Source organism: Sus scrofa, chromosome 17 (assembly GCF_054392235.1).
Source record: "Sus scrofa isolate SSC_HxYL_T2T_F1_AM1 chromosome 17, Sscrofa_HxYL_maternal_Yorkshire_Landrace_v2.0, whole genome shotgun sequence".
In the NCBI taxonomy this organism is placed as follows: domain Eukaryota; kingdom Metazoa; phylum Chordata; class Mammalia; order Artiodactyla; family Suidae; genus Sus; species Sus scrofa.
The window spans coordinates 55,134,790-55,160,157 of NC_139399.1; the positions used below are offsets into that span (position 1 = coordinate 55,134,790).

General features: G+C 39.8%; 1 protein-coding gene across 3 annotated transcripts in view; it reads left to right on the plus strand.

The window, feature by feature from the left end:
- Positions 1-25,368, plus strand: part of STK4 (serine/threonine kinase 4) — an 89,289-nt gene that overhangs the window by 34,280 nt on the left and 29,641 nt on the right. For 2 of the 3 annotated variants that reach the window (XM_021077859.2, XM_021077860.2), the window contains one exon: positions 15,306-15,463. In XM_021077859.2, the coding sequence (XP_020933518.1) occupies positions 15,306-15,463 (158 nt within the window). Of the gene's footprint in view, positions 1-15,305; positions 16,630-16,902; positions 20,318-25,368 lie in introns of those variants that run through there. The other variant, XR_014832416.1, reaches the window with a different exon arrangement.

The window sequence follows — 25,368 nt, forward strand, 5'->3', positions numbered from 1 at the left end:
CTGGCACAGTGGGTTAAAGGATCTGGCATTGCTGCAGCTATGGCATAGGTCATAGCCATGGCTCAGGTCTGGTCCCTGGCCTGGAAACTTCCATGTGCCATGGATGTAGCCATAGAAAAGAGAAATTCTTAATAATATTGTGATAATTTTGTCCTAGACTTAAGGTCATCTTTTCATAATGTATGCAAATGTCAAGTCATGTGATATACCTGGAACTAACATAATATTGCATGTCAACAATATTTCGATTAAAAAAAAGAAATTCTTTGCTATCCATATGTCTTCAAAATAGTCTCCTATTTTTTTTTTTCTGAAGTTTATAAAGTTTTACTGTTCACACTTAGGCCTTTAATATTTCAGGAACTTTTATCTTTTTTTTGCAATATGAGCTATAGTCATCTAATTTTATTCTTTCCATCTCAAAGACTTGCTTTTTCCTCAGATCTTTGGTCCTATTACCATCTCAGGCTTTCCTTGACCATCTATCAAAACTAAATTCCCAGAGTTCCAACTGTGGCTCAGCGGTAACAAACCCGACTAGTATCCATGAGGATGTGAGTTTGATCCCTGGCCTCCATCAGTGGGTTAAGGATCTGGCGTTGCCGTGAGCAGTGGTGTAGGTTGTAGACATGACCTGGATCTGGCGTTGCTGTGGCTGTGGTGTAGGCCGGCAGTTGTAGCTCCGATTCGACCCCTGGCCTGGGAACCTCCATATGCCATGGGTACAGCCCTCAAAAAAAAAAAGACAAAAAAATTCCCCTTCCTCTTCTTATTTTTCTTTCAGCATAGCTTACTCTTGAAATTTATATCATTATTTTTCCATGTAAATTTTAGCATCACGTTTCAGATTTTATAAAACCACTGGGATTTTGGCTGAATTGCATTGAATACATGGATTCATCTTAATGATGTTAATTCTTTCCATTCATGAAGGTGGTTTATCTTTCCATCTGTTTGGCCTATTTCTTCTATTCTTAGTTGATTTTATAATTTTATCCATGAAGATGTTTTGGATCTTTTTTTGTTAAATTATTTAAAAAAATTTTTAAATTATAGTTGATTTATATTGTTCTGTCAGTTTCTGCTGTACAGCAAAGTGACCCAGTCATACATCTTTACACACTCATTATCTTTCATCATGTTTAAATTACTTTTTATGGATTGTTTTATTTGTTCTAATAGGCTTTTGGAGGATTTTTTTAAAATGTAGTCTTAATTGTGAATTATAATCTTAGTTTTTCCTTTTGATCTTTATACTTACGTATTTTTCTGTCTTACTAAGACCTCCCGTAATAGAGGTGGTAGGGGGCATTCTTGTCTTATTCTTTATCTTAAAGAAAATTCTTCTAATGATTTACCATCCTGATTTTGTAGCAGGATTTGGTGTAGATACCCATTATCAGGCTAAAGAAGCTCTTTGTCTATTTCTAGTTTAAGAGATTTCTTTTTAAATCAAAATTGGTGTTAAATTTTATTGTTTGTTTTTTGAGTTGAACACTTAGCTGTTTAAATTTATTGCTTACTGTTGTATTCAGCTAACATTGTAATTTTTCCTCTAAGTTATATTTTCGCTGCATTTCCATAAGTGTCACATGGGGCATATTGTAAATATTTTTTCCCAGCTGTGGTGCATTGTGTTTTTTTACATATTTCTTTTTTAACCGATGAATTATTCAGAATTGCTTTTTAGAAACCAAATTGTAGGGAGTTCCTGTTGTGGCATAGTGGAAACGAAAACGAGGATGGTGGCCTCACCCAGTGGCTCAAGGATCCCGCATTGCTGTGAGCTGTGGTGTAGGTTGCAGTCACAGCTCGGATATCTGGTGTTACTGTGACTGTGGTATAGGCCGGCAGCTGTTGCTCAGATTCTACCCCTAGCCTGGCAACTTCCATATGCTATGGGTGGGGCCCGAACAAGCAAAAACCCAAATTGTATGAATTTTTTTTTTTTTAATTTATGGCTGCATCCAAGGCATATGGAAATTCCCAAGTCAAGGATCAAATCCAAGCCTCAGCTATGACCTACACCGTAGCTGCGGCAATGCTGGATACTTAACACGCTGTGCCACAGTGGAAACTCCTGTATAAATCTTAAAAACTGCTTTTTTTTTGCTTTTGGGGGTCGCACCCACCACATATGAAAGTTCCCAGGCTAGGGGTTGAATCAGAGCTGCAGCTGCCAGCCTACACCACAGCTACAGCAACTCAGGATCCAAGCCGTGTCTGTGACCTACACCACAAGCTCACGGCAACGCTAGATCCTTAACCCACTGAGCAAGGGCAGGGATCGAACCTGCAACCTCATGGTTCCTAGTAGATTTGTTTCCGCTGCACCACGATGGGAACTCCAAAAAACTGCTTATTTTTAATGTTTAATTTCAGAGAATTTTGGCTAAAGAATACAGTCTGTGACAGCAGGGTTTTTTAAAATACATTCTCAAGATGCTTGTGGCCTAATATGTCAAAAATTTTTGTAAAATTTTGTATGCCTTAGAAAGAATGTATGTTGTCTAATTGTTTGGTGTAGGAATTCGTATCTATCCAGTAAATTTAGCTTGCTAATTGTCTTCTAATATCACTATTTCCCCACTCATTTTTTATATTTGGTCTTTTGGTTTCTGAGGGAGAAGTCATTACTCTGTGGTTGTGAATTTGTTTATTTTTGTTAATTTTGAGATACATATTTTGGTGGCTGCATTGTCTGATGCATATAGATTTAGAATAGTTGACTTTTCCTGGGAATTATTACTTTTATATTTGACTTTTACATCTTCCCTGAGCTCTGGGTCCATTAGGTATGAGATTCCTGCCATACAGGAAGTTCAAGTTGAGAGAAAAGTCCAGCGTCTTGTCTAAAGTCAAACTAGGTCTCAAACCTTTGACTTCTCATCCTCATTGCTGCTGTGGTGTACAGGGCTTCTTGTTAAATATTGTGAAACCTGCCTTTCTTGTCTTTGGACGCTTGTGTCTAGGATCTTCAAACCTAAGGATTTTGTGATGGTGGTGTTTTGGGTTATCAAGACTCCCAAGTGTCATAATAAACAGACAAGGTTTAATAGCTAGCTAGCTAGATTGATTGAAAGAAGATAAAGCAAATGTAAAATGTTAGCATTCAAGGAATCTGGGTGAAGGGTCTCTGGATTGTCTTTGTAAATTGGAAGACTTTGTACACTGAAATTATATCAACATAAATCATTACATGATTTTTAATTTATGATTTTCATTTTCTAGAAATAAGCCTCAAGAAGTTAATTTGGGATAGCTCATACATTGAAAGAATTTCACTTAAAAGTTTCCTAATAAAATGGTATCCTGAGGTTGTCAGTTTTCACAGATTTAGCTATGACATCTATCATTAATACATTTTTTTAATGGTTGCACCTGCAGCATATGGAAGTTCCCAGCCCAGGGGTTAAATCTGAGCGGCGGCTGCAACCTATGTTGCAACTGCAACAACACCAGATCCCTTAACCTACCGCACAGGACTGGGCATAAACCCACACCTCTGCAGTGACTGAAGCCATGCAGATTCTTTTTTTTTTTTTTTTTCTTTGTAGGGCCATACCTGTGGCATATGGAAGTTCCCAGGCTAGGGGTCAAATTGGAGCTGCAACTGCTGGCCTACACCACAGCTACAGCAACTTGGGATCTGAACTGCATCTGTGACCTACACCACAGCTCACAGCAATGCTGGATCCTCAACCCACTGAGCAGGGCCAGGGATCACACCCACATCCTTATGGATACTAGTCAGGTTCATTACCACTGAACCACAACAGGAACTCCCATGCAAATTCTTAACCCATTACGCTATAGTAGGAACTCCATCTGTTATTAATATTGATAGAAATAAGTGCTTTAGAAAATCAAGCAGATCACACAAGTTTAGAAAAATGTTAATTTTTTAAATTAGCAGTCCTTTTATTGAAAGAAAATTATATTGTGTCCATTTTTTTATTGGGGTAAAGTTATTTTATTACAATGTATTGGTTTCAAGTATGCATCAAAGTGACTCAGTTATATTACTAATATATGTCATTTAGACATATATTCTCTGAATACATGCTGGGCACTGAATATCAGTATTAGAAATATGAAAATGAAATTTTGTATATATTGCCTTCTGTGTATTTTATATTAACTTGTATGCAGGTTTTTTTTGTGCATTTTAATATGCAGAAAGATAGTTTCACCACTTCATTCTCAAGCAAGTATCTTTTTTTAAGGCAGGGAATTTCTCCCGTTTTACTGGATTGTTATCAAATAGGATATTTAGGAGCTAAAATGAGAACTTATAGTCCTATAGTAAAAATATAGAATGAGTCCAAGCTTTCAAAATATATTGACTATTTTGTCAAGTAAACTTTATTATCATACTTTAATAATCTTATAAAGTATACTCAAAAACAACAAAAACATTTTTTTTCAGAGTCAGCAATAACAGAAACATCTTAGAGCAACCGAGATAGCCTAATTTGCACAAATATATAGCTTAGCAGTTAAATATTTTTGTCTCAGATGAGGCTGTGACAGGCCAAAGGATGGCTGCTAAAGATAACATGGACCTCATCTACGAAAGATTTGACACGCAGTGGCTCTCCCTTCCAAGACTCGTTGGCTATGATGTGGTTTTCTAGTCCTTACCCCATTCCCGAGATACATAGTGGCTGGTCCCTCCTTCTCATCTCCTAATAATGAGGCCATGGGGAGGCAGAACTTGGACCACTGAATTGAAAGATTATTTCTACTGACTCAAGCCTTTCAAGGTAGAGCTAAAGAGAGTGAATGGATGATTTCTATTTCAAACTTAAATTTTTAATCGTATTGTAGTTAATCTCTTTGAAATAGAATTTTAAAACATCGTGGCATAATTAAGTTAGGGCAACTCAGAACTATGTTTTGGGTAAACTGCTGTGGCAGTACTATGTGGTAAAACTTTTTATGTATTTGTAGTTTCCCAGAAAGTCCTAGGTCTCATGAAGGCCCCTATTATTGCTCTGAGTCTCCTCACGTTAAAACCAAAGTCCAGGATCTTGTTGAAATGATTTTATTTCAACACCATCCATCAGATGCTAATTTTGGAGCCACAGAAGCTGGAAATTCTTGACTCAGAGCCTGTTTTCTTTCCACCTGCAGTTGTTTGAAGGGGATTGTTATAACATTGGCTCCCTTGTGTGTTCTCTATCTCATGCTCTCTGACTCAGATTATAACATTTGCAAGGATGGTTAATAGAACATAAACTACTACAGGTATTTTAACGCTTTTTTTACTGTAGGAATCTTACTGTCTAATTTCAGATCCCCTCAGGATGTTTAAAACTATCATCAAAGAATATTAAGCGTCCGTGTATCTTGGCTGCAGCATCAGCATCATATGCGAGTTTCAGATAGCATTAGTGTGCTTATTCATACCGAAGCTGAAACTTAAAACATGTAGTTTTGTTAGAAACATGTCTCTCAATAAGGGTAGGAGAATGAAAAAGAAGTAGTGGAAAGATCATTAATTTTTGGAGCCTTCGGTTTGAAACTTGACCCAGAATCTTATAAACTTTGTCAGTTTGGCCAAGTTACTTCCTTTTTGTGAGCCTCAGTTTCCTAGCCTGAAAAAGTAGGGCATAAGAGTTCCTAATAGGTATGTAAAATGCTAAGCATATAAATGCTTAAACATTGTAAGTAGTACAATAAGTATATGAGTTTTTTAATATACGATAGTGGTTTTCTTCATTGGACCTAAAAATTCCTTCAGAGCTACTTTTCTGCATCCTAATTCATTTTCTCTTGCTAGTCTTTTTTTTTTTTTAATTTTACCTTTTTTTGGTCTTTTTTAAGTTTTACTTTTGCTTGCCATTAATGGTGTTTTGTAAGTGCCTCTTTTATATCTGAGTATCAGCATGAAGATGGTTGATCTAAAGGAAGGTCACTTGTCAGTTTCAGTAATGTTTTTAAAAATGTGCTGGGGTGGGGGTGGCTTCGAATTCCTTGACAATAAGCTAACAGATGTCTTGAGAATCCGTTAAGTAACTCAAAATACAAGATGATGGGTTTTAAGGAAGGTTAGGCTTTGGATCCACGTGAGGCTTCCTTTATGAAGTTTCAAACTGTTATCTCAATACTGTGGAATGTATTGCTGACTGGATCTATTATTTTTTTTTTCCCCATCCCTGAAAGACTATCACTGTAGTTCACTGCGCATTTATCAGAAGCTCCCTCCAGGGTGGGATTTGCAATAGAAGAGCAGAGCTCTTGGTCCTTAGACTTTGCTCACAGTTGCACAAATAATTCAAGGTCGTCCTGCCAGAGTGGAGACAAAATCCTAATTGTTTGTGCAGTTTTTCTAATTATATCCAGATGTTGGGCTCACTTTTATCTTTGGAAACCGTTAACATTCTTGATTCTTTTGCGATGAGCCAAAAAGCACAGACACGTGGTGCCTGAATATGTGTTCAAAACACCCAGCCAGACCACGTATTACGATATGAAAGTACCGGATCTCAGTGTGGCGTGGCTCAAGGCCTATATTTTGGGGAAGATAAGGTAGTATTCCATTGTAGTGAAATTGGTAAAAGGCCAAGAATAGCCATGGGGGGTTAATCTATTTTCCAAAAGAGAGCAGCAGCGTGGTAGTAATCAACAAAGGCAAGAGTCCAAAAGATACACTTTGGCCCTTATGCCTAAGAGGCAGAGAAATCAGTTTTGATCAGGTAGGGGAATATTTTTCTTTGGTGTTCTAAGCTGTTCTGACCTACCTACCCTTGTTCAGCAAGAAAATGGAGATGCATTTTGATCAGTTTACATGGATCTATAAAGAAAAAGTAAATGATTCTTTGAAGTGCTTATGCTCTAAAAAATATCAGCTTGGAACCAGTGTTTGTTGAAAGTAAATGTTTAATACCCACCAAAAAGTACTTATTAGGAAGTCGCTATGTGTCATTGCTGTGTAGTGTCCAAAAACCAAATGAGATGTTTGCTGCTGACCAAGAATTCATAAGTTAAAGGGGAAAGACGACATTTGTCATTATCATTATCTAATATGTATGGAGTGCCTACTGTATTATTTATTACTGTTCTTTCTAATTCCCTATATGTCCGGAGCATTAACCAGGTGCTCCAGATAGTGGTATTTGATGGTGACATAACTCAGTTGAAGAGGTAGGACCTCTGCATATGCAGGTAGTAATATAATATTAAGCCAAATGCTGGGTAAGTGGTTCAGAAAAGTGACAAAGGGTTTGTGAGAACTTTGATATACAAAAAGGCTGTGGGAGGATATTCCAGGCAGGTTCAGAGTCGGAAAGGAAGGGACATATATTGAACATTCAGTTTGGCTAGACTGGGTGCCGACCAGATATTAGAGGACCTTGAACGCCGTAGTAAGAAGTTTGAACTTAATGTTGTTGGCAATAGGGTAATATAAAGACACTTTGATCAGCAAAGTGATAAAACAAAGTCGTTTTTTAGGAGAGTCAGTTGGGTGATACGAATATTGAAAAGACTAGAGATACACAGAAAAGAAATGCATGGACTTGGAGAACAGACTTGTGGTTGCCAAGTGGGATGGGGAAGGAGTGGGATGGACTGGGAGTGGGGTTAATAGATGCAAACTCTTACATTTGGAATGGATAAGCAATGAGATCCTGCACCAGGAACTATATCTAGTCACTTGTAATGGAACATGATGGAGGATAATATGAGAAAAAAAAGAATGTATGTATCTAGGTGTTGGCTGGGTCACCTTGCTGTAGAGTAGAAAATTGATAGAACGCTGTATAAACCAACTATAATGGGAGTTCCCGTCGTGGCACAGTGGTTAACGAATCCGACTAGGAACCATGAGGTTGCGGGTTCGATCCCTGCCATTGCTCAGTGGGTTGACAATCCGGCGTTGCCGTGAGCTGTGGTGTAGGTTGCAGATGCGGCTCGGATCCTGCTTTGCTGTGGCTCTGGCGTAGGCTGGCAGCTACAGCTCCGATTGGACCCCTAGCCTGGGAACCTCCATATGCCGCAGGAGTGGTCCAAGAAATGGCAAAAAGACAAGAAAAAAAAAAAAAAGCTATAATGGAAAAAAATTAAAAATCATTAAAAAGAAAAAGACTGGAAATAGTGAGACCAGTTAGGAAATTGTTGCAATAACCAAGATATGGATCATTCTCACCTGTGAACATTTTGTATCTTTTCAGATATCCTGCCTCTATTGCTCTAGCTAGTAACCCCTTTAAATTTAGGTCTCTTTGAATAGATATATGGTAGCACACTAGGCTTATAGAACCAGAGCATCATTGCCAGAAGTCAAGTCAGTTTATGTAGAAGCAATTACCAACAATGGTTACTGGAAGAGTTATTTGAGTTGGACTTTAGAGAACCTTATGTTAGGCTAAGGGTAATCTTAAAACTTGTAAGTCCAGTGAACCTTATGTTGGGCTCCAGGGAATCTTATAATTTATGATTCCAGCAATTCTTAGTGGTTTTGGAGAACATTCAAAGAATATTTTTGGCCACATACAGAAACTTGGATAAATCTTAAGTTAACTGAGTCAATACATGTAAAGCACTTAGGTGCTCAGTCACAAGAACAAAACCAAAAAGCACACACACGTAATAAATGTTACATTAAGAGTTCCTGTCATGGTGTAGCGGAAACAAATCCGACTAGTATCCATGAGGACTCGGTTTTGATTCCTGGCCTCGCTCAGTGGGTTAAGGACCTGATGTTGCTGTGAGCTCTGGTGTAGGTCACAGACCTGGCTCAGATCTGGTGTTGCTGTAGCTGTGGTGTCAGCCGGCAGCTGTAGCTCCTATTCAACCCCCAGCCTGGGAACTTCCATATGCTGCAGCTGCGGCCCTAAAAAGCAAAAAAAAAAAAGTTAGATTAAAAACCAAAACAAACAACCCTATGATAAGGCATATTATTCCAAGCCAGAAGAAAACATTTGAGCGATTACTTGAGTTTTGTTCTTGTAAATATTCATGTATGAAACAGAGAAGAAAATACACACTCTCCCCAGTTCTCTAGTTTAAACAGAAAGTTATTGTAGACATTAAAGAAAGAACAGATTGACCATTGTGGTTTACTTAGTGACAGCCTTGAAAGCGAGCATTTAGAATGGAAGGGCATAAAGTTTAATGTCTAGGAGATGGTCTTTCCAAAGGAAAAGATGGGCCTCGGTCTTTGGTCAGGCTCCTTCCCAGTGATGACTGCCTTGGCATTGTGTTGTAGTTCTTGTGAATCCAGAAATAAAAGTAGATAGTAGAGAAAAGAGGTCTTTCTGTTTTTTTTTTTTAATCGAGTTATTGATATATAGTTCACTCATTTAAAGCCTTTGATTCAGTGGTTTTTAGTGTATTTATGGAATTGCACAACTATCACCATAATCTAATTTTAAAAAATTTATTATTTCTTAATTGAGATAGAATTCACATATAAAATCCACCATTTTAAAGTTACAGTTCCGGAGTTCCTGTAGTGGCTCAGCGGAAATGAATCCAACTAGGAACCATGAGGATGCGGGTTCGATCCCTGACCTTGCTTAGTGGGTTAAGGGTCCGGTGTTGCCGTGAGCTGTGGTGTAGGTCGCAGATGATGCTTGGATCCCGCGTTGCTATGGCTGTGGTGTAGGCCGGCAGCTACAGCTCTGATTTGACCCCCTATCCTGGGAACTTCCATATGCTGCGGGTGCGGCCCTAAAAAGAAAAAAATGAAATAAAATAAAGTTACAGTTCTGTCATTAAAAAAAAAAAATGTTAGCAAGGTTGCGCAACCATAACCACTGTTGGATTCCAGACATTTTCATCATCCCCAAAGAAACCACAATCCTGTTGACAGTCAGTTCTCATTACCTTTTCTCCCTGTCCCGAGGCAACCATTGATCTGCTTTCTGTCTCTATGGTTTGCCTATTCTGAATATTTTATATAAATTGAATCGTACAAAATATAGCCTTTGTTTCTGGCTTCTTTCACTTAGCTTAATGTTTTCAGTGTTCGTCAGTGTTGTAACATCTATCAGTACTGCATTCCTTTTGATGTCTGAGTAATATTCCATTGTACAGCTATACCATACAGTTGCTTACAATCTAATTTCAGAACATTTTTGATCCCTCTCAAAAGAAACTCTGTATCCGTTAGTAGTCACTCACCATCCTATCCACTCCCCCTGAGCCCTAGGCAGTCGCTAATCTACTTTCTGTCTCTATAGATCTGCCTATCCTAGACATTTCGTATAATTAGAGTCATAGAATGTGTGGTCTTTTGCGACGGGCTCCTTCCATTGAGCATAGTGTTTTTGATGTTCATCTACGTTGTACCAGGTATCGGTATTTCTTTCCTTTTTACTGCTGAATCGTATATTCCACTGTATGCGTATACCACATTTTATTTTTGCATTCATCAGTTGATGCATTTTGGATTCTTGGCTCCTCCTGCTTTTACATAGCATTTTTCAAATAAAAATAAATGTAAGATACAGTTGCTTATGAATTCACCACCTCGTGGGCTTAGACCGATTGTCCATTTAGCTGGCCAAATGCTGCTTTCAAAGAAAAATGGGCCAGTCACAGTATAAGAATTCATGCACTCCTTCCATCAGATAAAAGAATCAGAGCAAGACATGGCTGTTTTCAAAGTCTGACTTTTCTGCTCAGTTCATTCTCCCAATGGCATCAGGTTTCCAGTATTATCATTCAGTGGAATGTCTTCATTTCCTGGGATATGTCTGAAAAAGTACCTGGCTCACATTGAAACAAAAAGCCCACTGGCCAGCAGAAGCCCTGGAGACAGCCTTGCCCTTAGTCAGCTAGGAAGGCGTCTCACGCTTTTCAGCACCATCAGGCTGTTGTCCAGCCCACCTGATCGCCGAAAGAGCAGTTCAGAGATCAGTTTCCTGGGAAAATTCCATTCCCCCACTCTTTCTACGCTCAACCTAATTCCAGTTCTGATATGTCAAGAATTTTCATTTTGATGGTTAGAGAATTTGCCATACGAAATGCAGCTCAACAGCCTTAAAGCCTGATGATCCTGTCTTTAGATAGTTTTAGGCAAATTTCTTACTATAAAGTGGAAATAATAGTTCATACCTCAAAAAGATGTGAGGACTAAGTGAAAGGACCCATTGTCTGGCACTTGGCAGGTGGCGATGTGTCCAAATCCTCTTTCCGCCTTTGTTTACATGGTGGTCATGAAGTTGGGGTGGCAGTGTCTTGTGGAAGCACTTAGTGAAAAGCCTGAAACTTTTTCCTAAGTGCTAGGTAGCTCATGGCTAATGGGGGTGCCATTGCTTCAAGACCTTTTAATGAAGAAAGCTCAGCCAAAAATATTTTTTAATAAATCATGAGTTCTTATTAACACCTCAATTTAAATACAACACACCAGCATTTTTCTTTCCCTTCTTCACTTTCATATTTTGATATTTAAATATTGCCAGGTCCCCTTGGTAGGGCTAGTACTACTTCGCACAAGTATTCAGCCACATATGAGCGTGCCTGTGTCCCTATAGCCTTACCAACAAAAAGGGTATAGTCCCGCTTTTGAAGTTTTGTCAAGCTAAAATGTAAGAAATTGCATCTCTAAGATTTTTTTTCATTTGAAGGTCTAGTTGGGTATCTTTGTTTGTATACTATCTTTAATTTTTTTTTTTTAATGGCCACACCTGCAACATATGAAAGTTCCCGGGCCAGGGATTGAATCTGAGCCACAGCTGTGACAACACCAGATCCTTTAATCAACTGCACTGGGCTGGGGGCTGATCCTGTACCTCCACAGTGACCTGAGCTGCTGTAGTCAGATTCTCAACCCACTGCATCACAGCAGGAACTCCTACTACCTTTTAAGTCTTTAGTCCGTTTTTCTACCTTTTTTACCTTTTTTTCTTGGTCTTTTTTTTTTTTTTTTTTTTTTTGTCTTTTTGTCTTTTGTTGTTGTTGTTGCTATGTCTTAGGCCCCTCCCGCAGCATATGGAGGTGCCCAGGCTAGGGGTTGAATCGGAGCTGTAGCCACCGGCCTACGCCAGAGCCACAGCAACGTGGGATCCGAGCCGCGTCTGCAACCTACACCACAGCTCATGGCAACGCCGGATCGTTAACCCACTGAGCAAGGGCAGGGACCGAACCCGCAACCTCATGGTTCCTAGTCGGATTCGTTAACCACTGTGCCACGACGGGAACTCCGGTCTTCTTTTCTTTTCTCTTCCTCCGCCCCCCCCCCTTTTTTTTTTTTTTTTTGGCTGCACTTGCAGCATGTAAAAGTTCCAGGGCCAGGGCCTGAACCCAGGCCACAGTAGTACCCCTAGCCACAGCAGTGACCACATCAAGTCCTTAACCGCTAGGCCACCAGGGAACTCCTTGGTCATCTTTTCCTTGATTTTAGGAATTCTTTATGTATTTGGGAGGTTATCTAACTACAATGCCAAGAACTCTAAATTTTTTTTAAGAAAGTTCTTTTAAAACCTTTATGGTGTTGCAGATATTTTCTTTCAGTTCATCATTTATCTTTTCATCTTGGCTTACAGTGTATGTGTGCTTATTAATTTTTAAAAATGTTTGATGCTTTCTTCACACAAGGAAAACATCGTCTCCCTTTTTTATTGCATCTGGGGTTTTGTCGGGGCATGTGAGAAAGCCTTTGTCCACATCCAGGTTTTAAATGTGAACAGGGAGGGGTTCTCTCAAAGTGTGACAACTAGGATTAATTTGAGTTAAAGTCTTGTGTTTTTAAGATACCCTGAAGTGAGAAACTCTACTAAACATGATCACATAAAGGGAACAATATGTGCCTTTTTAGGCTCTTCAGGGCAAACGTTCATGCTTAATGAAAATTTGATCACCTAGGTCCCATCTTTATTTTATGCAAACCAATGCTCTCCCTCAATCGAGACCCTGTTGGGGACTGCATTCACACACCTTTTCTTCTAGTACTTCACAGTTGCCATTTCTACAATTCGAACTCTTATCCATTGGGAGTTTTTCTGGTGTAAGGTATGCAGTGCTGGATACAGTTTAATCTTTTTCCAAACAGCTCTGTAGTTTGGGCTTTCTGTTTTGTTTCTAGACTTTCTATTCTGTTCAGCTGGTCCGAACCTAGTATCCAGGCAGGATATTTTATATAAAAGTACCCAGCGTACTGTGTACTGTACCGCATGTGTCAGCCATCCATGGCACTGTCACAGATCCTTGGCCCATCATACCCAGAACAGAAAAAAACAGACATTCAGCACCTAATTGTTGACTGGTCCTTGCAAATATTGTGTGTAATCTCTAATAAATGAGAGGCAACAGTGAAGTAAGCTGTTGGCAGCATCTAGAAGTGGGCACATCTGGGGTTGGCTGCCGTTAAACTTGGCCGTGGTGGTAGTTAGATGACAAACATCTGAGATACAGTGGGATGCTGGCTTGAAACGGGGACTAGGCAGATGTCAGGAGATAAGATTGCTTGGAACGAGGGTGCTTAGAGAGAAACACTTGCTGTTCTTTATCTTCTGGACCCCTCCTTGTTCACTTCTTAAGGCTCTGAACTTTCTGGTCTTTTTTTTGTTTTTTTTTCTGGTTACCAGGGCAAAGGGCAGTATAAATCCACATGTTCATGAAAAGTACTGGAAAAAAAAAATCTTCCGTACTTCCCAGTGTTAGACTACTGTGAAATAGGTACATTCAGCTAACTGGGTTTTTAAGTCATGCCAGGTAAAGTTACTCTGTTTGTGATTGCTACTAGATCACTAGTAACTGCTGTATTCTCTGTCTTATAATAACTGCTATTCCATGAGTACTGATTCTGCTCTGCTATGTGACTGCCCTGCCACATGACTGATAATTTCATTTCTCAGGGATGCAGTGAAGCCCAAACTAAGCCCTTTCTACCAATCTTCCCTGACCGCCCGTCTTATAAGATTTCTCCATCTCCTGGGCGCATGTAACTCTTACAAGCAGTTCTATTTGATACTTTTCCTATACTGTCTTCTTTTAGAAAATATTTTAGGAGTTCCCGTTGTGGTGCAATGAAAATGAATCCAACTGGTGTCCATGAGGATGTGGGTTCGATCCCTGCCCTCACTCAGTAGGTCCTGTAGATCTTGTGTCGCTGTGGCAGTGTTGTCGGCCGGCAGCAGCATCTCCAGTGAGAACCCTAACCTGGGAACTTCCACATGCTGTGGGTGCAGCCACAAAAAGCCAATCAATCAATCAATCAATAAAAAGTATTTTTAAAAATTAAATAAAATCACCTATAATCCTACTACCAGAGACAAATCCTGGTTAACATTTTGTATACTTTTTCTAGTCTTTTTTCCTCCCCTTCTATGTATATGATTTTAAGGAGTTGAGATCCTACCGAATACATAGTATTGTATCCTATTTTTTTTCTCCTTAACTTTATCATCAATTTGTAAATAATGTTTTAAAAGTTATGTAATATTCTGTGGGATGGAGTGTGATTTACTGAGATTTTCTTTTGCCTGCACATTTTTCCCATTAGTGAAATTAGATCATGAAATCGCTAAGGGAAGAATCACTCTGTGGTGTCATCCCCGCTTCCCTGCTCCGGCGCCTGGAGAGCATGTCACATATGTAGATGAGGAATACATATTTTTGGCTTGCTTCTCTGTTCTCAGGCGAAATATTATAGAAACGCTTTGCTACCGAGGATCAAAAAAGTACTGCTTGCAGCTGACTCAGAGCAATTGAATCCCTGAGTCTTTCCATTTAGAAAAGAGGACCCTGGGAAAATCTTTGCATGTACTTTCAGGGGGACTATGAATCTTTTGAAATTCTATGAGAATTATTTTGAGTGAGCACTTGTACATTTGCGTGTAGTTTTCGCTAGAATCTTGAAGGAGTCCTTACTTAACAAAAAGCCACTGATTTCATGACAATAGCCCTTCCTGGAGATAGACCCATTTACTAAACATATCTGAAGTCTAAGACACTATATATATATATATATATATATTTTTTTTTTTTTTTTTTTTTTTTTTTTTTTTTGGCTACCCCATGGCATATGAAGTTCCCGGGGCCAGGGATCAGATCAGATCTGAGACCCTTAGATCTCATCGCTGGATCCTTAACGCACTGTGCCAGGCTGGGATCAAACTTGTGTACCAGTGCTCCAGAGTCACCACTGCTCCGTTGCAGCACCAAGACGTTGTTTGAATCCACTGATGTCAAGTCAGAAAGCAAGAGCAGAAACAAACAAGTTAAGGTTAACATTCCTGGGAACGAGAACAGGAGCACATGGGAGAGAAAAGGCCATGATCTGATCAGTCAGTCTTGCTTGTAGCTCTTGCCTAAGATACTATATTTCACCTTTTATTTGTCTTGGTTTTCAGGAAGGGATGAGACCATGCAGCCTGCAAGACCATCTTTCCTCGAATACTTTGAACAAAAAGAAAAGGAAAATCAGATCAACAGCTTTGGCCAGAGTGCCCCTGGTCCACTGAAGAACTCTTCAGATTGGAAAGTTCCACAGGATGGAGACTATGAATTTGTAAGTAGCCTTGGAAGCCAGAGAGAGTTGTTTGAAATCTCACACGTCCAGTTCTGCCATTTCACTGGAAGTGCAAAGTGCCTGAGCATTTTCTTGTGCAGCTCATGTCTTCTCTAAATGTCCCTGGCGGCAGCTTCTGGGCTGAGGCCCTCAGGAGTCTGAGACAGTATTTTCACTGGCATTTGAACCCTTCCAGAGGCCCCCAATGAGTGGCATCTTTTTTTTTTTTTTTTTTTTTTTTTGCTTTAAAAAGTATTTATTCACTTGCCATTTTCTCCTCATTGCATTTGAAATTGTTAATGGGAAAAGAAATAGTTATCAACCGAAGATACACTGACTTTAATAATAGTTTATCTGGGATTGTGATTTTATGTTTAAGAACTAGACTGGAGGGTGTTTTCCCTTGTTCTGTAGTATCTTTGTTTTTTGCTGACCATTATCCTAATTTTAGACTCTCTAAGAGGATTATTCTGAATTTTGTCTGAGGGTGAATACTAAGTTACTCCACAGTTTCATATGAAAAACTGGGTGTGTTTTTCCTTTTTCTGCTGTGGAACATTCTCCCTCAACCACAGACACTTGTTAATGTTTACAGAGATCTAATGAGTAGAGGCAGTGGAAAATGTGGGAAAAAAAATAAGCCAAGAGGTCTGCATTCCTTTTCTAGAAAAGAATTTTCTCTTTAGGAAGATGTTGCATTCTTAAATTCTGTCATAATTCTGTTGCTGTTTATAAGAACTTGGTTTGGGCATTCTATTTGGATTGGGGGAGGCTTTCTAGTCCCGGCTTTGCACTATCCTACTGACTGGCCTAAAGGAAATTATGTCCCTCTTCCAAACATAGTTGTTGCTTTTGTAGAGGGGCAGGGGTGTCATCGTTTATACAACTACTGATAGAGATTTTTGAGGACCAGAATAGCTCACCTGAGGTTATCTAACCAGTTAGTCACTGAACCCATGTTAGAACCCGGGTTCATTTGTTTTATCACCTGTTCGTGCATTTATTCATTCCTCATCTGCTCTTCATCGTCTGCTGTTTGTTCACTCATTCACTCACTGGCTTTTTGATTTGCCAGTATGTGCTTGACACTTTCCTAGGGATGTAGTGATGAATAGAACAGTCAAAAACTCATGAATGTTTCACTTCTGAAGAAGGAAAAGGAGTTAGTAAAACTTTTTTTTTTTTTTTGCTATTTCTTTGGGCCACTTCTGCGGCATATGGAGGTTCCCAGGCTAGGGGTTGAATCGGAGCTGTAGCCACCGGCCTACGCCAGAGCCACAGCAACTCTCGATCCGAGCCGCGTCTGCAACCTACACCACAGCTCACGGCAACGCCAGATCGTTAACCCCCTGAGCAAGGGCAGGGACCGAACCCACAACCTCATGGTTCCTAGTCGGATTCGTTAACCACTGCGCCATGACGGGAACTCCAGGAGTTAGTAAAATTTTTAGTGTGTTAGATAGTGGTAAGTGTTGTAGAAAATATAAAGCGGAAAAGGGATATTGGTGGGAAGGGAGGGAGGAGGAGGAAGCGTGTGTGTGTTTATGTTTGTGTAAATATGTAGCCGTTTTTTTCAAATAACTAGCTTTTTACTCTCTAAAACATGTTTTCATTTGAACAGTTTTTCTTGTAACTAATTAGAAAACATATTAGCTAATTTTTTCTTTTTTGTCTTCTTGGAGGAGAGTTGACTTACGATGTTGTATTAGTTTCAGATGTATAGCAAAGAGAATCAGTCATACATGTACATATTCATATATCCATATGGTTATTACATATGGGTATAGGTTATTACAGACTATTGAGTAGGTTTCCCTGTGTTATGCAGTAGGTCCTTGTTAGTTATTTTATATACAGTAGTGTGTATGTTTTTCCTATCGTCCTAATTTATCCCTCCCCCTATAGCAATTTTAAATAATGAGTTAAGGAAGATCTCATTGATAAGAAGATGAGGGAGTGAACTTTGTGCCTAATCCAGAGGAAAGGCAGCTGGAGTAGCAAATGTAAAGGAATTTGCTTAGTGTGTTTGCAGAGCAGTGAAGAGAACAGTGTGTTTAGTATGGCAATAAGGGACATGCAGCAGGAAAAGAGATCCGAGATGTGATGGGGAGTCAGATAACGTAGGGCTTTTTGTGTCCTAATGAGAACTTTAGTTTTTACCCTGAGTGAAATGGAAAGCAACTGGCAAGATGTGACTTGATCCTACCAATGTTTTGAGTGTTGTTGTGGTTGCCGTGTTAATACGCTACAGGAAGACTAGATTTTGTGAACACTGGTGTAGTGTTATCTCCTGTACAAAAGGGGCCAAATATGGGGCACATCCACTGCCATTTCTCTCTTCTGGGTCTTTGGCATTCGTATTTTCCACCAAGTCAGGATTCAGCTTCAGAATCCTTCTTAACACAGTATTCCAGGCTTCCGCTATTGATCAGAATAGACAAATGAGATTTGAATCATCCTGTGTGCTATTCCGTGTTGCTTCTGTGGTTGTCTTGGACATATTTGTAAGGACTGATTTTCTCAGTTTAGTGAGCCTTTGGGCAAAGATGAAACAACTTCTGGGTACCAGGTCACATCACCATTGTGATGAAGGCTTAAGACTCCTCAGATCTGTATTCCTACATCTAGGGAGTGGGCCCAAGATTCCAGTCACTTTAACTTAATCATTACTTTTGGATCCGTAGTTCCAGTTTTGGAAGAATTCACTTCTCTCTACCATAGTTTTCTCATTCTAAGATCATTGGTGGAGAACTTATTTTGATTGTCAGGCTACTAATGCAAAGGGGCTGCGGTAGGTCTTTAGAAAGAGTGCTTTTTATTTTGGAAGTAGATGGCTGCTGGAGGGAGTGGCCCATGAGCACAGGAGCTAGGTAAGCAAGTTGCCCCAGCCTGTCCTATTCCTGGCCCGTGCAGGAGAAAGGGCCTCAGATGTACCAGACATTATAACTGGCATCATCCATCCCACAGACCTTTTTCTGTGCCCTATACAGTGTTTAAAATTTTTAAATTAGTTGCCTATGTTTAAAAAGTGAAAGCTTCTACATTAGATGTTGGAACTCCAGCTTATTTTGAAAAGTTGAAAGGTCTACCTTTTTTTTTTTTTTTTTTTGGCCCTTCCCTCGGGATGCAGAAGTTTCCAGGCCAGGGATCGAACATGCACCACAGCAGTGACATGCTGGATCCTTAACCCACTGAGCCATGAGGGAGCTCGTAGACCTACATTTTTGATTGGTGGTTGTCTGGAGCTGAGTCGCGGCTGCCCTCTTTGGGTATGACTGCTCCAGTTCTCAATGTCCAATCTACTTCATTCACTTGAATTAACTATTCAACTGTCTGGCCTGTAGGGCATTTGATCTTGGACTCTTGCTGTAAATTAGTTGGATTTGTATGTGTGCACATTGTGCTTGAGCCAACCCATCTTGACATACAAAATTTTATTCTAATTTTACTTTGAAAATTTCAGGAGAAGTTATTTTAGAATAAATAAATAAAAAGTTACAGTTCTCTTAACTTTTAAGAGAATTTCAAACTAAGCAATGAAAGAAAATTAAGACGGGGTGTACATGAAGTACTGTACTAAAAATTCCAAAGATCAGATGAAAACTATTTTTAATGCCTTAATATTCTTGTGGTATAGCTTTCCCCTTAATCTGAAATCAAGCATTTAAAGTAATAGTCTAAAATAGTGTTTCAGGGGAGTTCCCTAGTGGCCTAATGATTAAGGACTTGGCACTGTCATTGCTGTAGCACACATTCGATCCCTGGCCCGGGAACCTCTGCATGCCTCAGACGTGGCGAAATAAATAAATAAATAAAATAGTGTTTTGCAAAGTATGGTTCCCAGACCAGTGTCACTATAACCTGGAAACTTGTGGAACATGGAGTTTCTCAGGCTCCTCCCGACACACTAAATCCAAATCTGGGGATAGCACCTGGTAATCTGTGTTTTAACCTACCTAATCTGTGTTTTAACCTACCACTAAATTCATATCAATTTCTTCTTTCTTTCCTGTTAGGTACTGGGGAAATTCGGAAATCAGGATGTATTCATATGATGTTAATATTGCACAGTGTGGTTTTTTGGCCTCTCCACGGTATGTGGAGTTCCTGGGCCAGGGATCAGATTCACACCTCAGTTATGACCTGCGCCACAGCTATGGCAATGCTGAGTCCTTAACCCACTGTGCCAGGCCGGGGATTGAACCTGTGTCCCAAGGCTCTAGAGACACTTGCCGATCCCCTTGTGCCACAGTGGGCACTCCCAAACATGATTTTTAAATTTCCTTTTTATTCTTCCTTTGAGTCTCTTGCATTCTTATTGGAGGTGCCAAAGCAGTACCTAAAATCAGGAAAATGTGCATTTGAAGGTGACATCTGGCAGAGAAGGAGTCAGTCCATGGAGAGAAGGATGTGTTCGGAGTAACCCCACTAAGCTCACGGGAGGATGTGTGTCAGACTGGCTGCCCTGCTCCCCACGGCGGTCTCTCAGGCAGACTTTCTGATTTACCAGCAGGCCGTGTTTAGTTGGGAAGAAGATATTCTCTCTCTTCCGTGAAGGCAATTGCTGTTTTGAAATGAAATTTTTTTTGCCCAAAGTGGCAAATGGGAAGTAATTCAATCAATCAACAGTGGCAAAGTTTGATACTGACAAAAACTTCATATTTTCATCTGAAACTGAATGCTTGTTGCATTTCTAAAATTGAATTGCCTTATTTGCCAAGATGAAAAGGCAACAAAGATTTCCTTTCATTTTTCAGACATACACAGATTTAAGTGTAAATAAAAAGTGCTTGAAAATGCAATATTCCCTAAAATTAGTGTTTCATAGCCTATAAACAGTTGCATTCTTGGAAATGAATGTTGCTTTTATTAGAATTCAAACCCTCCCATTTTGTCATCATAAAGCCACAAAAAGCTGTCAGCTTAAACCCACTATGGCTCATGGATCTTCAAAAACACACTGTAATATTTTAGTCTAAGAAGGCTGGAATACCAAGGGGATGAATAAGACGGGCAAGGCCCACACTCTTCTGGAGTTGACAGTATGGTGAGGGAAATAAACATGAAGTCAGGTGATAGACCAGTTCAGGGAATAATGGCTTTTTTTTTTGTTTGTTTTTTTTGCTTTTTAGGGCTGCACTCGTGGAATATGGAGGTTCCCAGGCTAGGGGTGGAACTGGAGCTACAGCTGCCAGCCACAGCCACATCAGATCTGAGCTGTGTCTGTGACCTACACCACAGCTCAGGGTAACGCCAGATCCTTAACCTACTGAGTGAGGCCAGGGATCGAACCCACAACCTCATGGTTCCTAGTTGGATTCGTTAACTACTGAGCCACAACAGGAACCCCCAATAATGGCTATTAAAAAAAAAAAAAAAAAAAAGCACATTACAAACTAGTGTGCGAGAAGGCCTTGCAAAGAGACAGGACACTCGGCAAGACCTAAATGAAGAAGGGAAGCCAGCCATGGGAAGGTGGAGGGAACATGTACCAAGGCTCTGAAGCAGGACATAGTGGGTGCATGTAAGGAGCAGCGTGACACATAGGATAGCAGTCCATTGTAAACACATCAGCAGTCACAATACATGTGTGTGCGTTAAAATAACCTGTTAAGGGAGTTCCCGTTGTGGCTTAGCAGGTTAAGAACCTAACTAGTATCCATGAGGATGTGGGTTCAATCGCTGTCCTTCCCTGTGGGTTGGGGATCCCTTGTTGCCGTGAACTGTGGTATAGTCTCAGATGTGCCTTGGCTCCTCCATCGCTGAGACTGTGGTGTAGGCCAGCAGCTACAGCTCCAATTCGACTCCTGGCCTGGGAACTTCCATATACCACCTGTGTGGCACCAAAAAGCAAAATAATAAAAAAATCTAGGAGTTCCCGTCATGGCGCAGTGGTTAACAAATCTGACTAGGAACCATGAGGTTGCGGGTTCGGTCCCTGCCCTTGCTCAGTGGGTTAACGATCCAGCGTTGCCGTGAGCTGTGGTGTAGGTTGCAGACGCGGCTCGGATCCTGCATTGCTGTGGCTCTGGCGTAGGCCGGTGGCTACAGCTCCGATTCAGCCCCTAGCCTGGGAACCTCCATGTGCCGCGGGAGCGGCCCAGGAAATAGCAACAACAACAACAACAACAAAAGACAAAAAGACAAAAAGACAAAAAAAAAAAAAATCTAAAAAATAAATAGACTAATTACTTAATTAAAAAATTACCTATTAAAAGACAAACTCTTTGACTAAAAAAATAAGTCAAAATTCAGCTAAATGCTATTTATAAGAGATATAACTAAAATAAAATACCACTGAAAAGTTTAAAAAACAGGAATGGAAAACGATCCGCTAAGCAAGGACTCACTAAAAGAAGGGTGGTGAAACAGTATTAATTCCAGATAAGATTGAACCTAAGACAAAGGGCTATTTCATGGGAAGCAGATATATTTTATATTGCTAAAAGGTGTACTTGATCTAGAGGGCGTAAGTCATGAACTTTTAAGCATGTATATTTATCCAAAACTGATAGAAATACAAGGAAAAATGAGAAAACTGCAGTTGATGGCTTACATATTCTTCTCTTGAAATTTGACATTTCAATTAGGCAGAAAAACAAGACAACACAATTAACAAGGTTGATAAAACAAAGTTGGGAGCACTTTTCAGATATTTATGAAACTTTTAAAACGTGGAATAGTTGCAAAATTCGACTGTGTTTTAAAGTGCTCAGGAAAAAAATCTCAATACAGAAATCACATAAGCCACATCCTCTGACTATAAAACAATAAAATTAAAAATCAATGGTAATAAATTAGCCAAGCCCACTTTACTCCACCTGGAAATGTAAAAGTATATCTAAATAATTCTTGCTTTAAAGATAAAATCAAAATAGGAATTACAAACTATTTAGAAATGAATATAAGAATCATGCAAAATCCAGATCACTGTGATTTAAACCTATAGGATGAAGCAAAAATGGTACTCAGAGGACGATTTGTAGCCTTAATGGCATTTTCTTTTTAGAATACAAGAAAGCTTGTAAGACAAAAATAAAGATAAAAGCAGGATTTAATGAAATCGAAAACAAAAACAGTTGATCAGTAAAATCAAAAGTTGGTTCTTTGAAAGGAGCAGACGTTTGGTAGATTTGGTCAAGTTAAAAAGGAAGAAGAGGGAGTTCCCACGGTGGCACAGTGGGTTAAGGATCTGGCTTGCCGCTGCTGTGGTGTAGGTCACTGCTGCATAATGGTTTGATCCCTGGCCCAGATACTTCCATATGCCTTGGGTGTGGCCATAAAATAATTTTTTTTTAAAAGAAGGAAGAAGATACCAAAAACTGTAGTAGCGGAAAGGAGGAGAGAATGTTATTAGAGAGAGAAGAATGTTACTGGGAAGAGAATATTATTGTTGATTATTATTGTTGCTAACTTTATATCATTATATTTGAAAATCTAGATAAATAGATGTTTCTTATCATGCCATAGTTACTTCCTATATGGAAGTGCAATTGCATGAAGACATTCAAGATACTTTTGGACAAGAAGACAAATGAGGTTGGATTTACATGCACAAAACCGCAATAATGAAACATTGTGATTTTGCCAGAAGAGTAGAATATAAATCAGTGGTGCAGAGGATAGAGCTGAGAAACATACCTGTGTATGTATAGGAATTTATTACATAATAATGATAAAATGCAGAATGAGGTGTGATACCATTTGTGTACATTTTTTAAAAAAACCACAAACCATGCTGCATATTTTTATCTATGCACATATGCATAGGTGAAATGGTAGGATATAAAACTGCTTCATAAGAGTCACTACCTTTGAGGAGAACTTTAGTTTTAACTGTTTTTACAGCAAGAGTGTATTACTATAGGAGTTCCCGTCGTGGTGCAGTGGAAACGAATCTGACTAGGAACCATGAGGTTGTGGGTTCTATCCCTGGCCTTGCTCAGTGGGTTAAGGATCCGGCGTTGCCGTGAGCTGTGGTGTAGGTAACAGACGTGACTCGGATCCGGCGTTGCTGTCACTCTGGCATAGGCCAGTGGCTACAGCTCCAATTAGACCCCTAGCCTGGGAACCTCCATATGCCATGGGAGTGGCCCTAGAAAAGGCAAAAAAAAAAAAAAGAGTATATTACTATATTAACCTATTACTTAAGAGATAGAGTGAGATACGTTTTTTAAAATTCTACTTCTACTTTCCTGGTTTTAGTCTAAGTAGAGTTAGCCAGCGTTTCTGCAGACCTAGATAAACCACAGTACTTTTCAAGCTTGTTAACTTTGCAAGGATTGCTGATTATTAGCTCTTGGTATTATGAGCTCTTGGGTTTTGAGGAGGTTTCCTATTTACTCAAAAGACGTTGTTTCCAAATTTCTTATGACTTAGTCTTTAAAAAGTAATAAAACTGACCCCCACATATTAATTAAATCTCTGTTCACTGAAGTCCTCTATGTGTGAATAGCCAAGACTATAAGATCCTTGACAGCTGGGGTTTTTACTCATCTTTGTATTTCTAACACCTAGCAATTGCCTGGCTTAAAGTTAGTACATACTTTTCAATTAAATTCAGACATAGTCTCTGAATTAATTCAACAGGTATCATCACTACCCTAAGAAATTACGTAGTGGAGCAGAAACGATAGATAATCAAATAATTTTGATACCTTTGCTATAATAGCTTACATTTATTTATTTATTTATTATTTTTATTTTTTTACTTTTTTTAGGGCTGTACCCACGGCATATGGAGGTTCCCAGGCGAGGGGTTGAATAGGAGCTACAGCTGCAGGCCTACACCACAGCCACAGCAACACCAGATCTGAGCTGCCTCTGTGACCTCCACAGCAGCTCACGGCAACTCTGGATCCTTAACCTGCTGATCCAGGCCAGGGATTGAACCTGCAACCTCATGGTTCCTAGTCAGATTCATTTCTGCTGTACCCTGACGGGAACTCCAATAGCTTACATTTATTGAGAACTTGCTATGTGTTAGGTGTTGGTCTAAGGTCCTTATTTATATTAGCTCAGTCCTCATCACCATCCCAGAAGGTAGGCAATATTATTGCAGTTTTATGGGTGGGAACAGAGGCTTAAAGGGAGTAATTGAATAAAGTTATACAGATAGTTAGTGACCCAGCAGGGATTTGAACCAAAGCAGTTTGGCTCCAGGGCCTGTCCTCCTAACCACTTACACTCTATGGCCTCTCTCTAGGTTATTCTGGTAAATTCTGTTCATAATGCGCATATAAAAAGTACTGTAGGAGCCCAGAAGAGGGAGCAAGAACTTCAGCAAAAAGAACCCCAGAGGAGGTATCAAGACCTCTCATTTGAAGTGCATTTTGAAAAATGAATAAGAATTCTGAGAGTTCCTGTCGTGGCTCAGTGGTTAATGAACCGGACTAGTCCATGAGGATGCAGGTTCGATCCTTGGCCTCACTCAGTGGGTTAAGGATCTGGCATTGCGGTGAGCTGTGGTGTAGGTCGAAGATGTGGCTTAGATCCCGAGTTCCTGTGGCTGAGGTGTAGGCCAGCAGCTCCAGCTCCAACTCCAGCTCCAATTCGACCCCTAGCTTGAGAACCTCCATATGCCACAGGTGCAGCCCTTAAAAAAAAAAAAAAAATTCTGGAGGTGGGAAAGGGCACCAGAGGTGGAGAGACAGAGAGGGGGAAGCGTGTGTGAAGGCGTTAGAGGGTGTGGAATGGCCATGAAGCCTAAGTGATTGTATTTGGAGCCTGGAGGGTGTGGGTGGGTGAGGAAGGGGGAGAGGGGGGACAGTGAGCCCTTTAGGTGGAGTTAGTGGCTAGTGCGCCCTTACTTTTTCTGGAAATATTTAGTACTCTTCCATATTTTTCTTTGGTGTATCAGAGAAATTAAAAATAGAATCCTAATGCAGCACAGAGAGCTAAGCGGA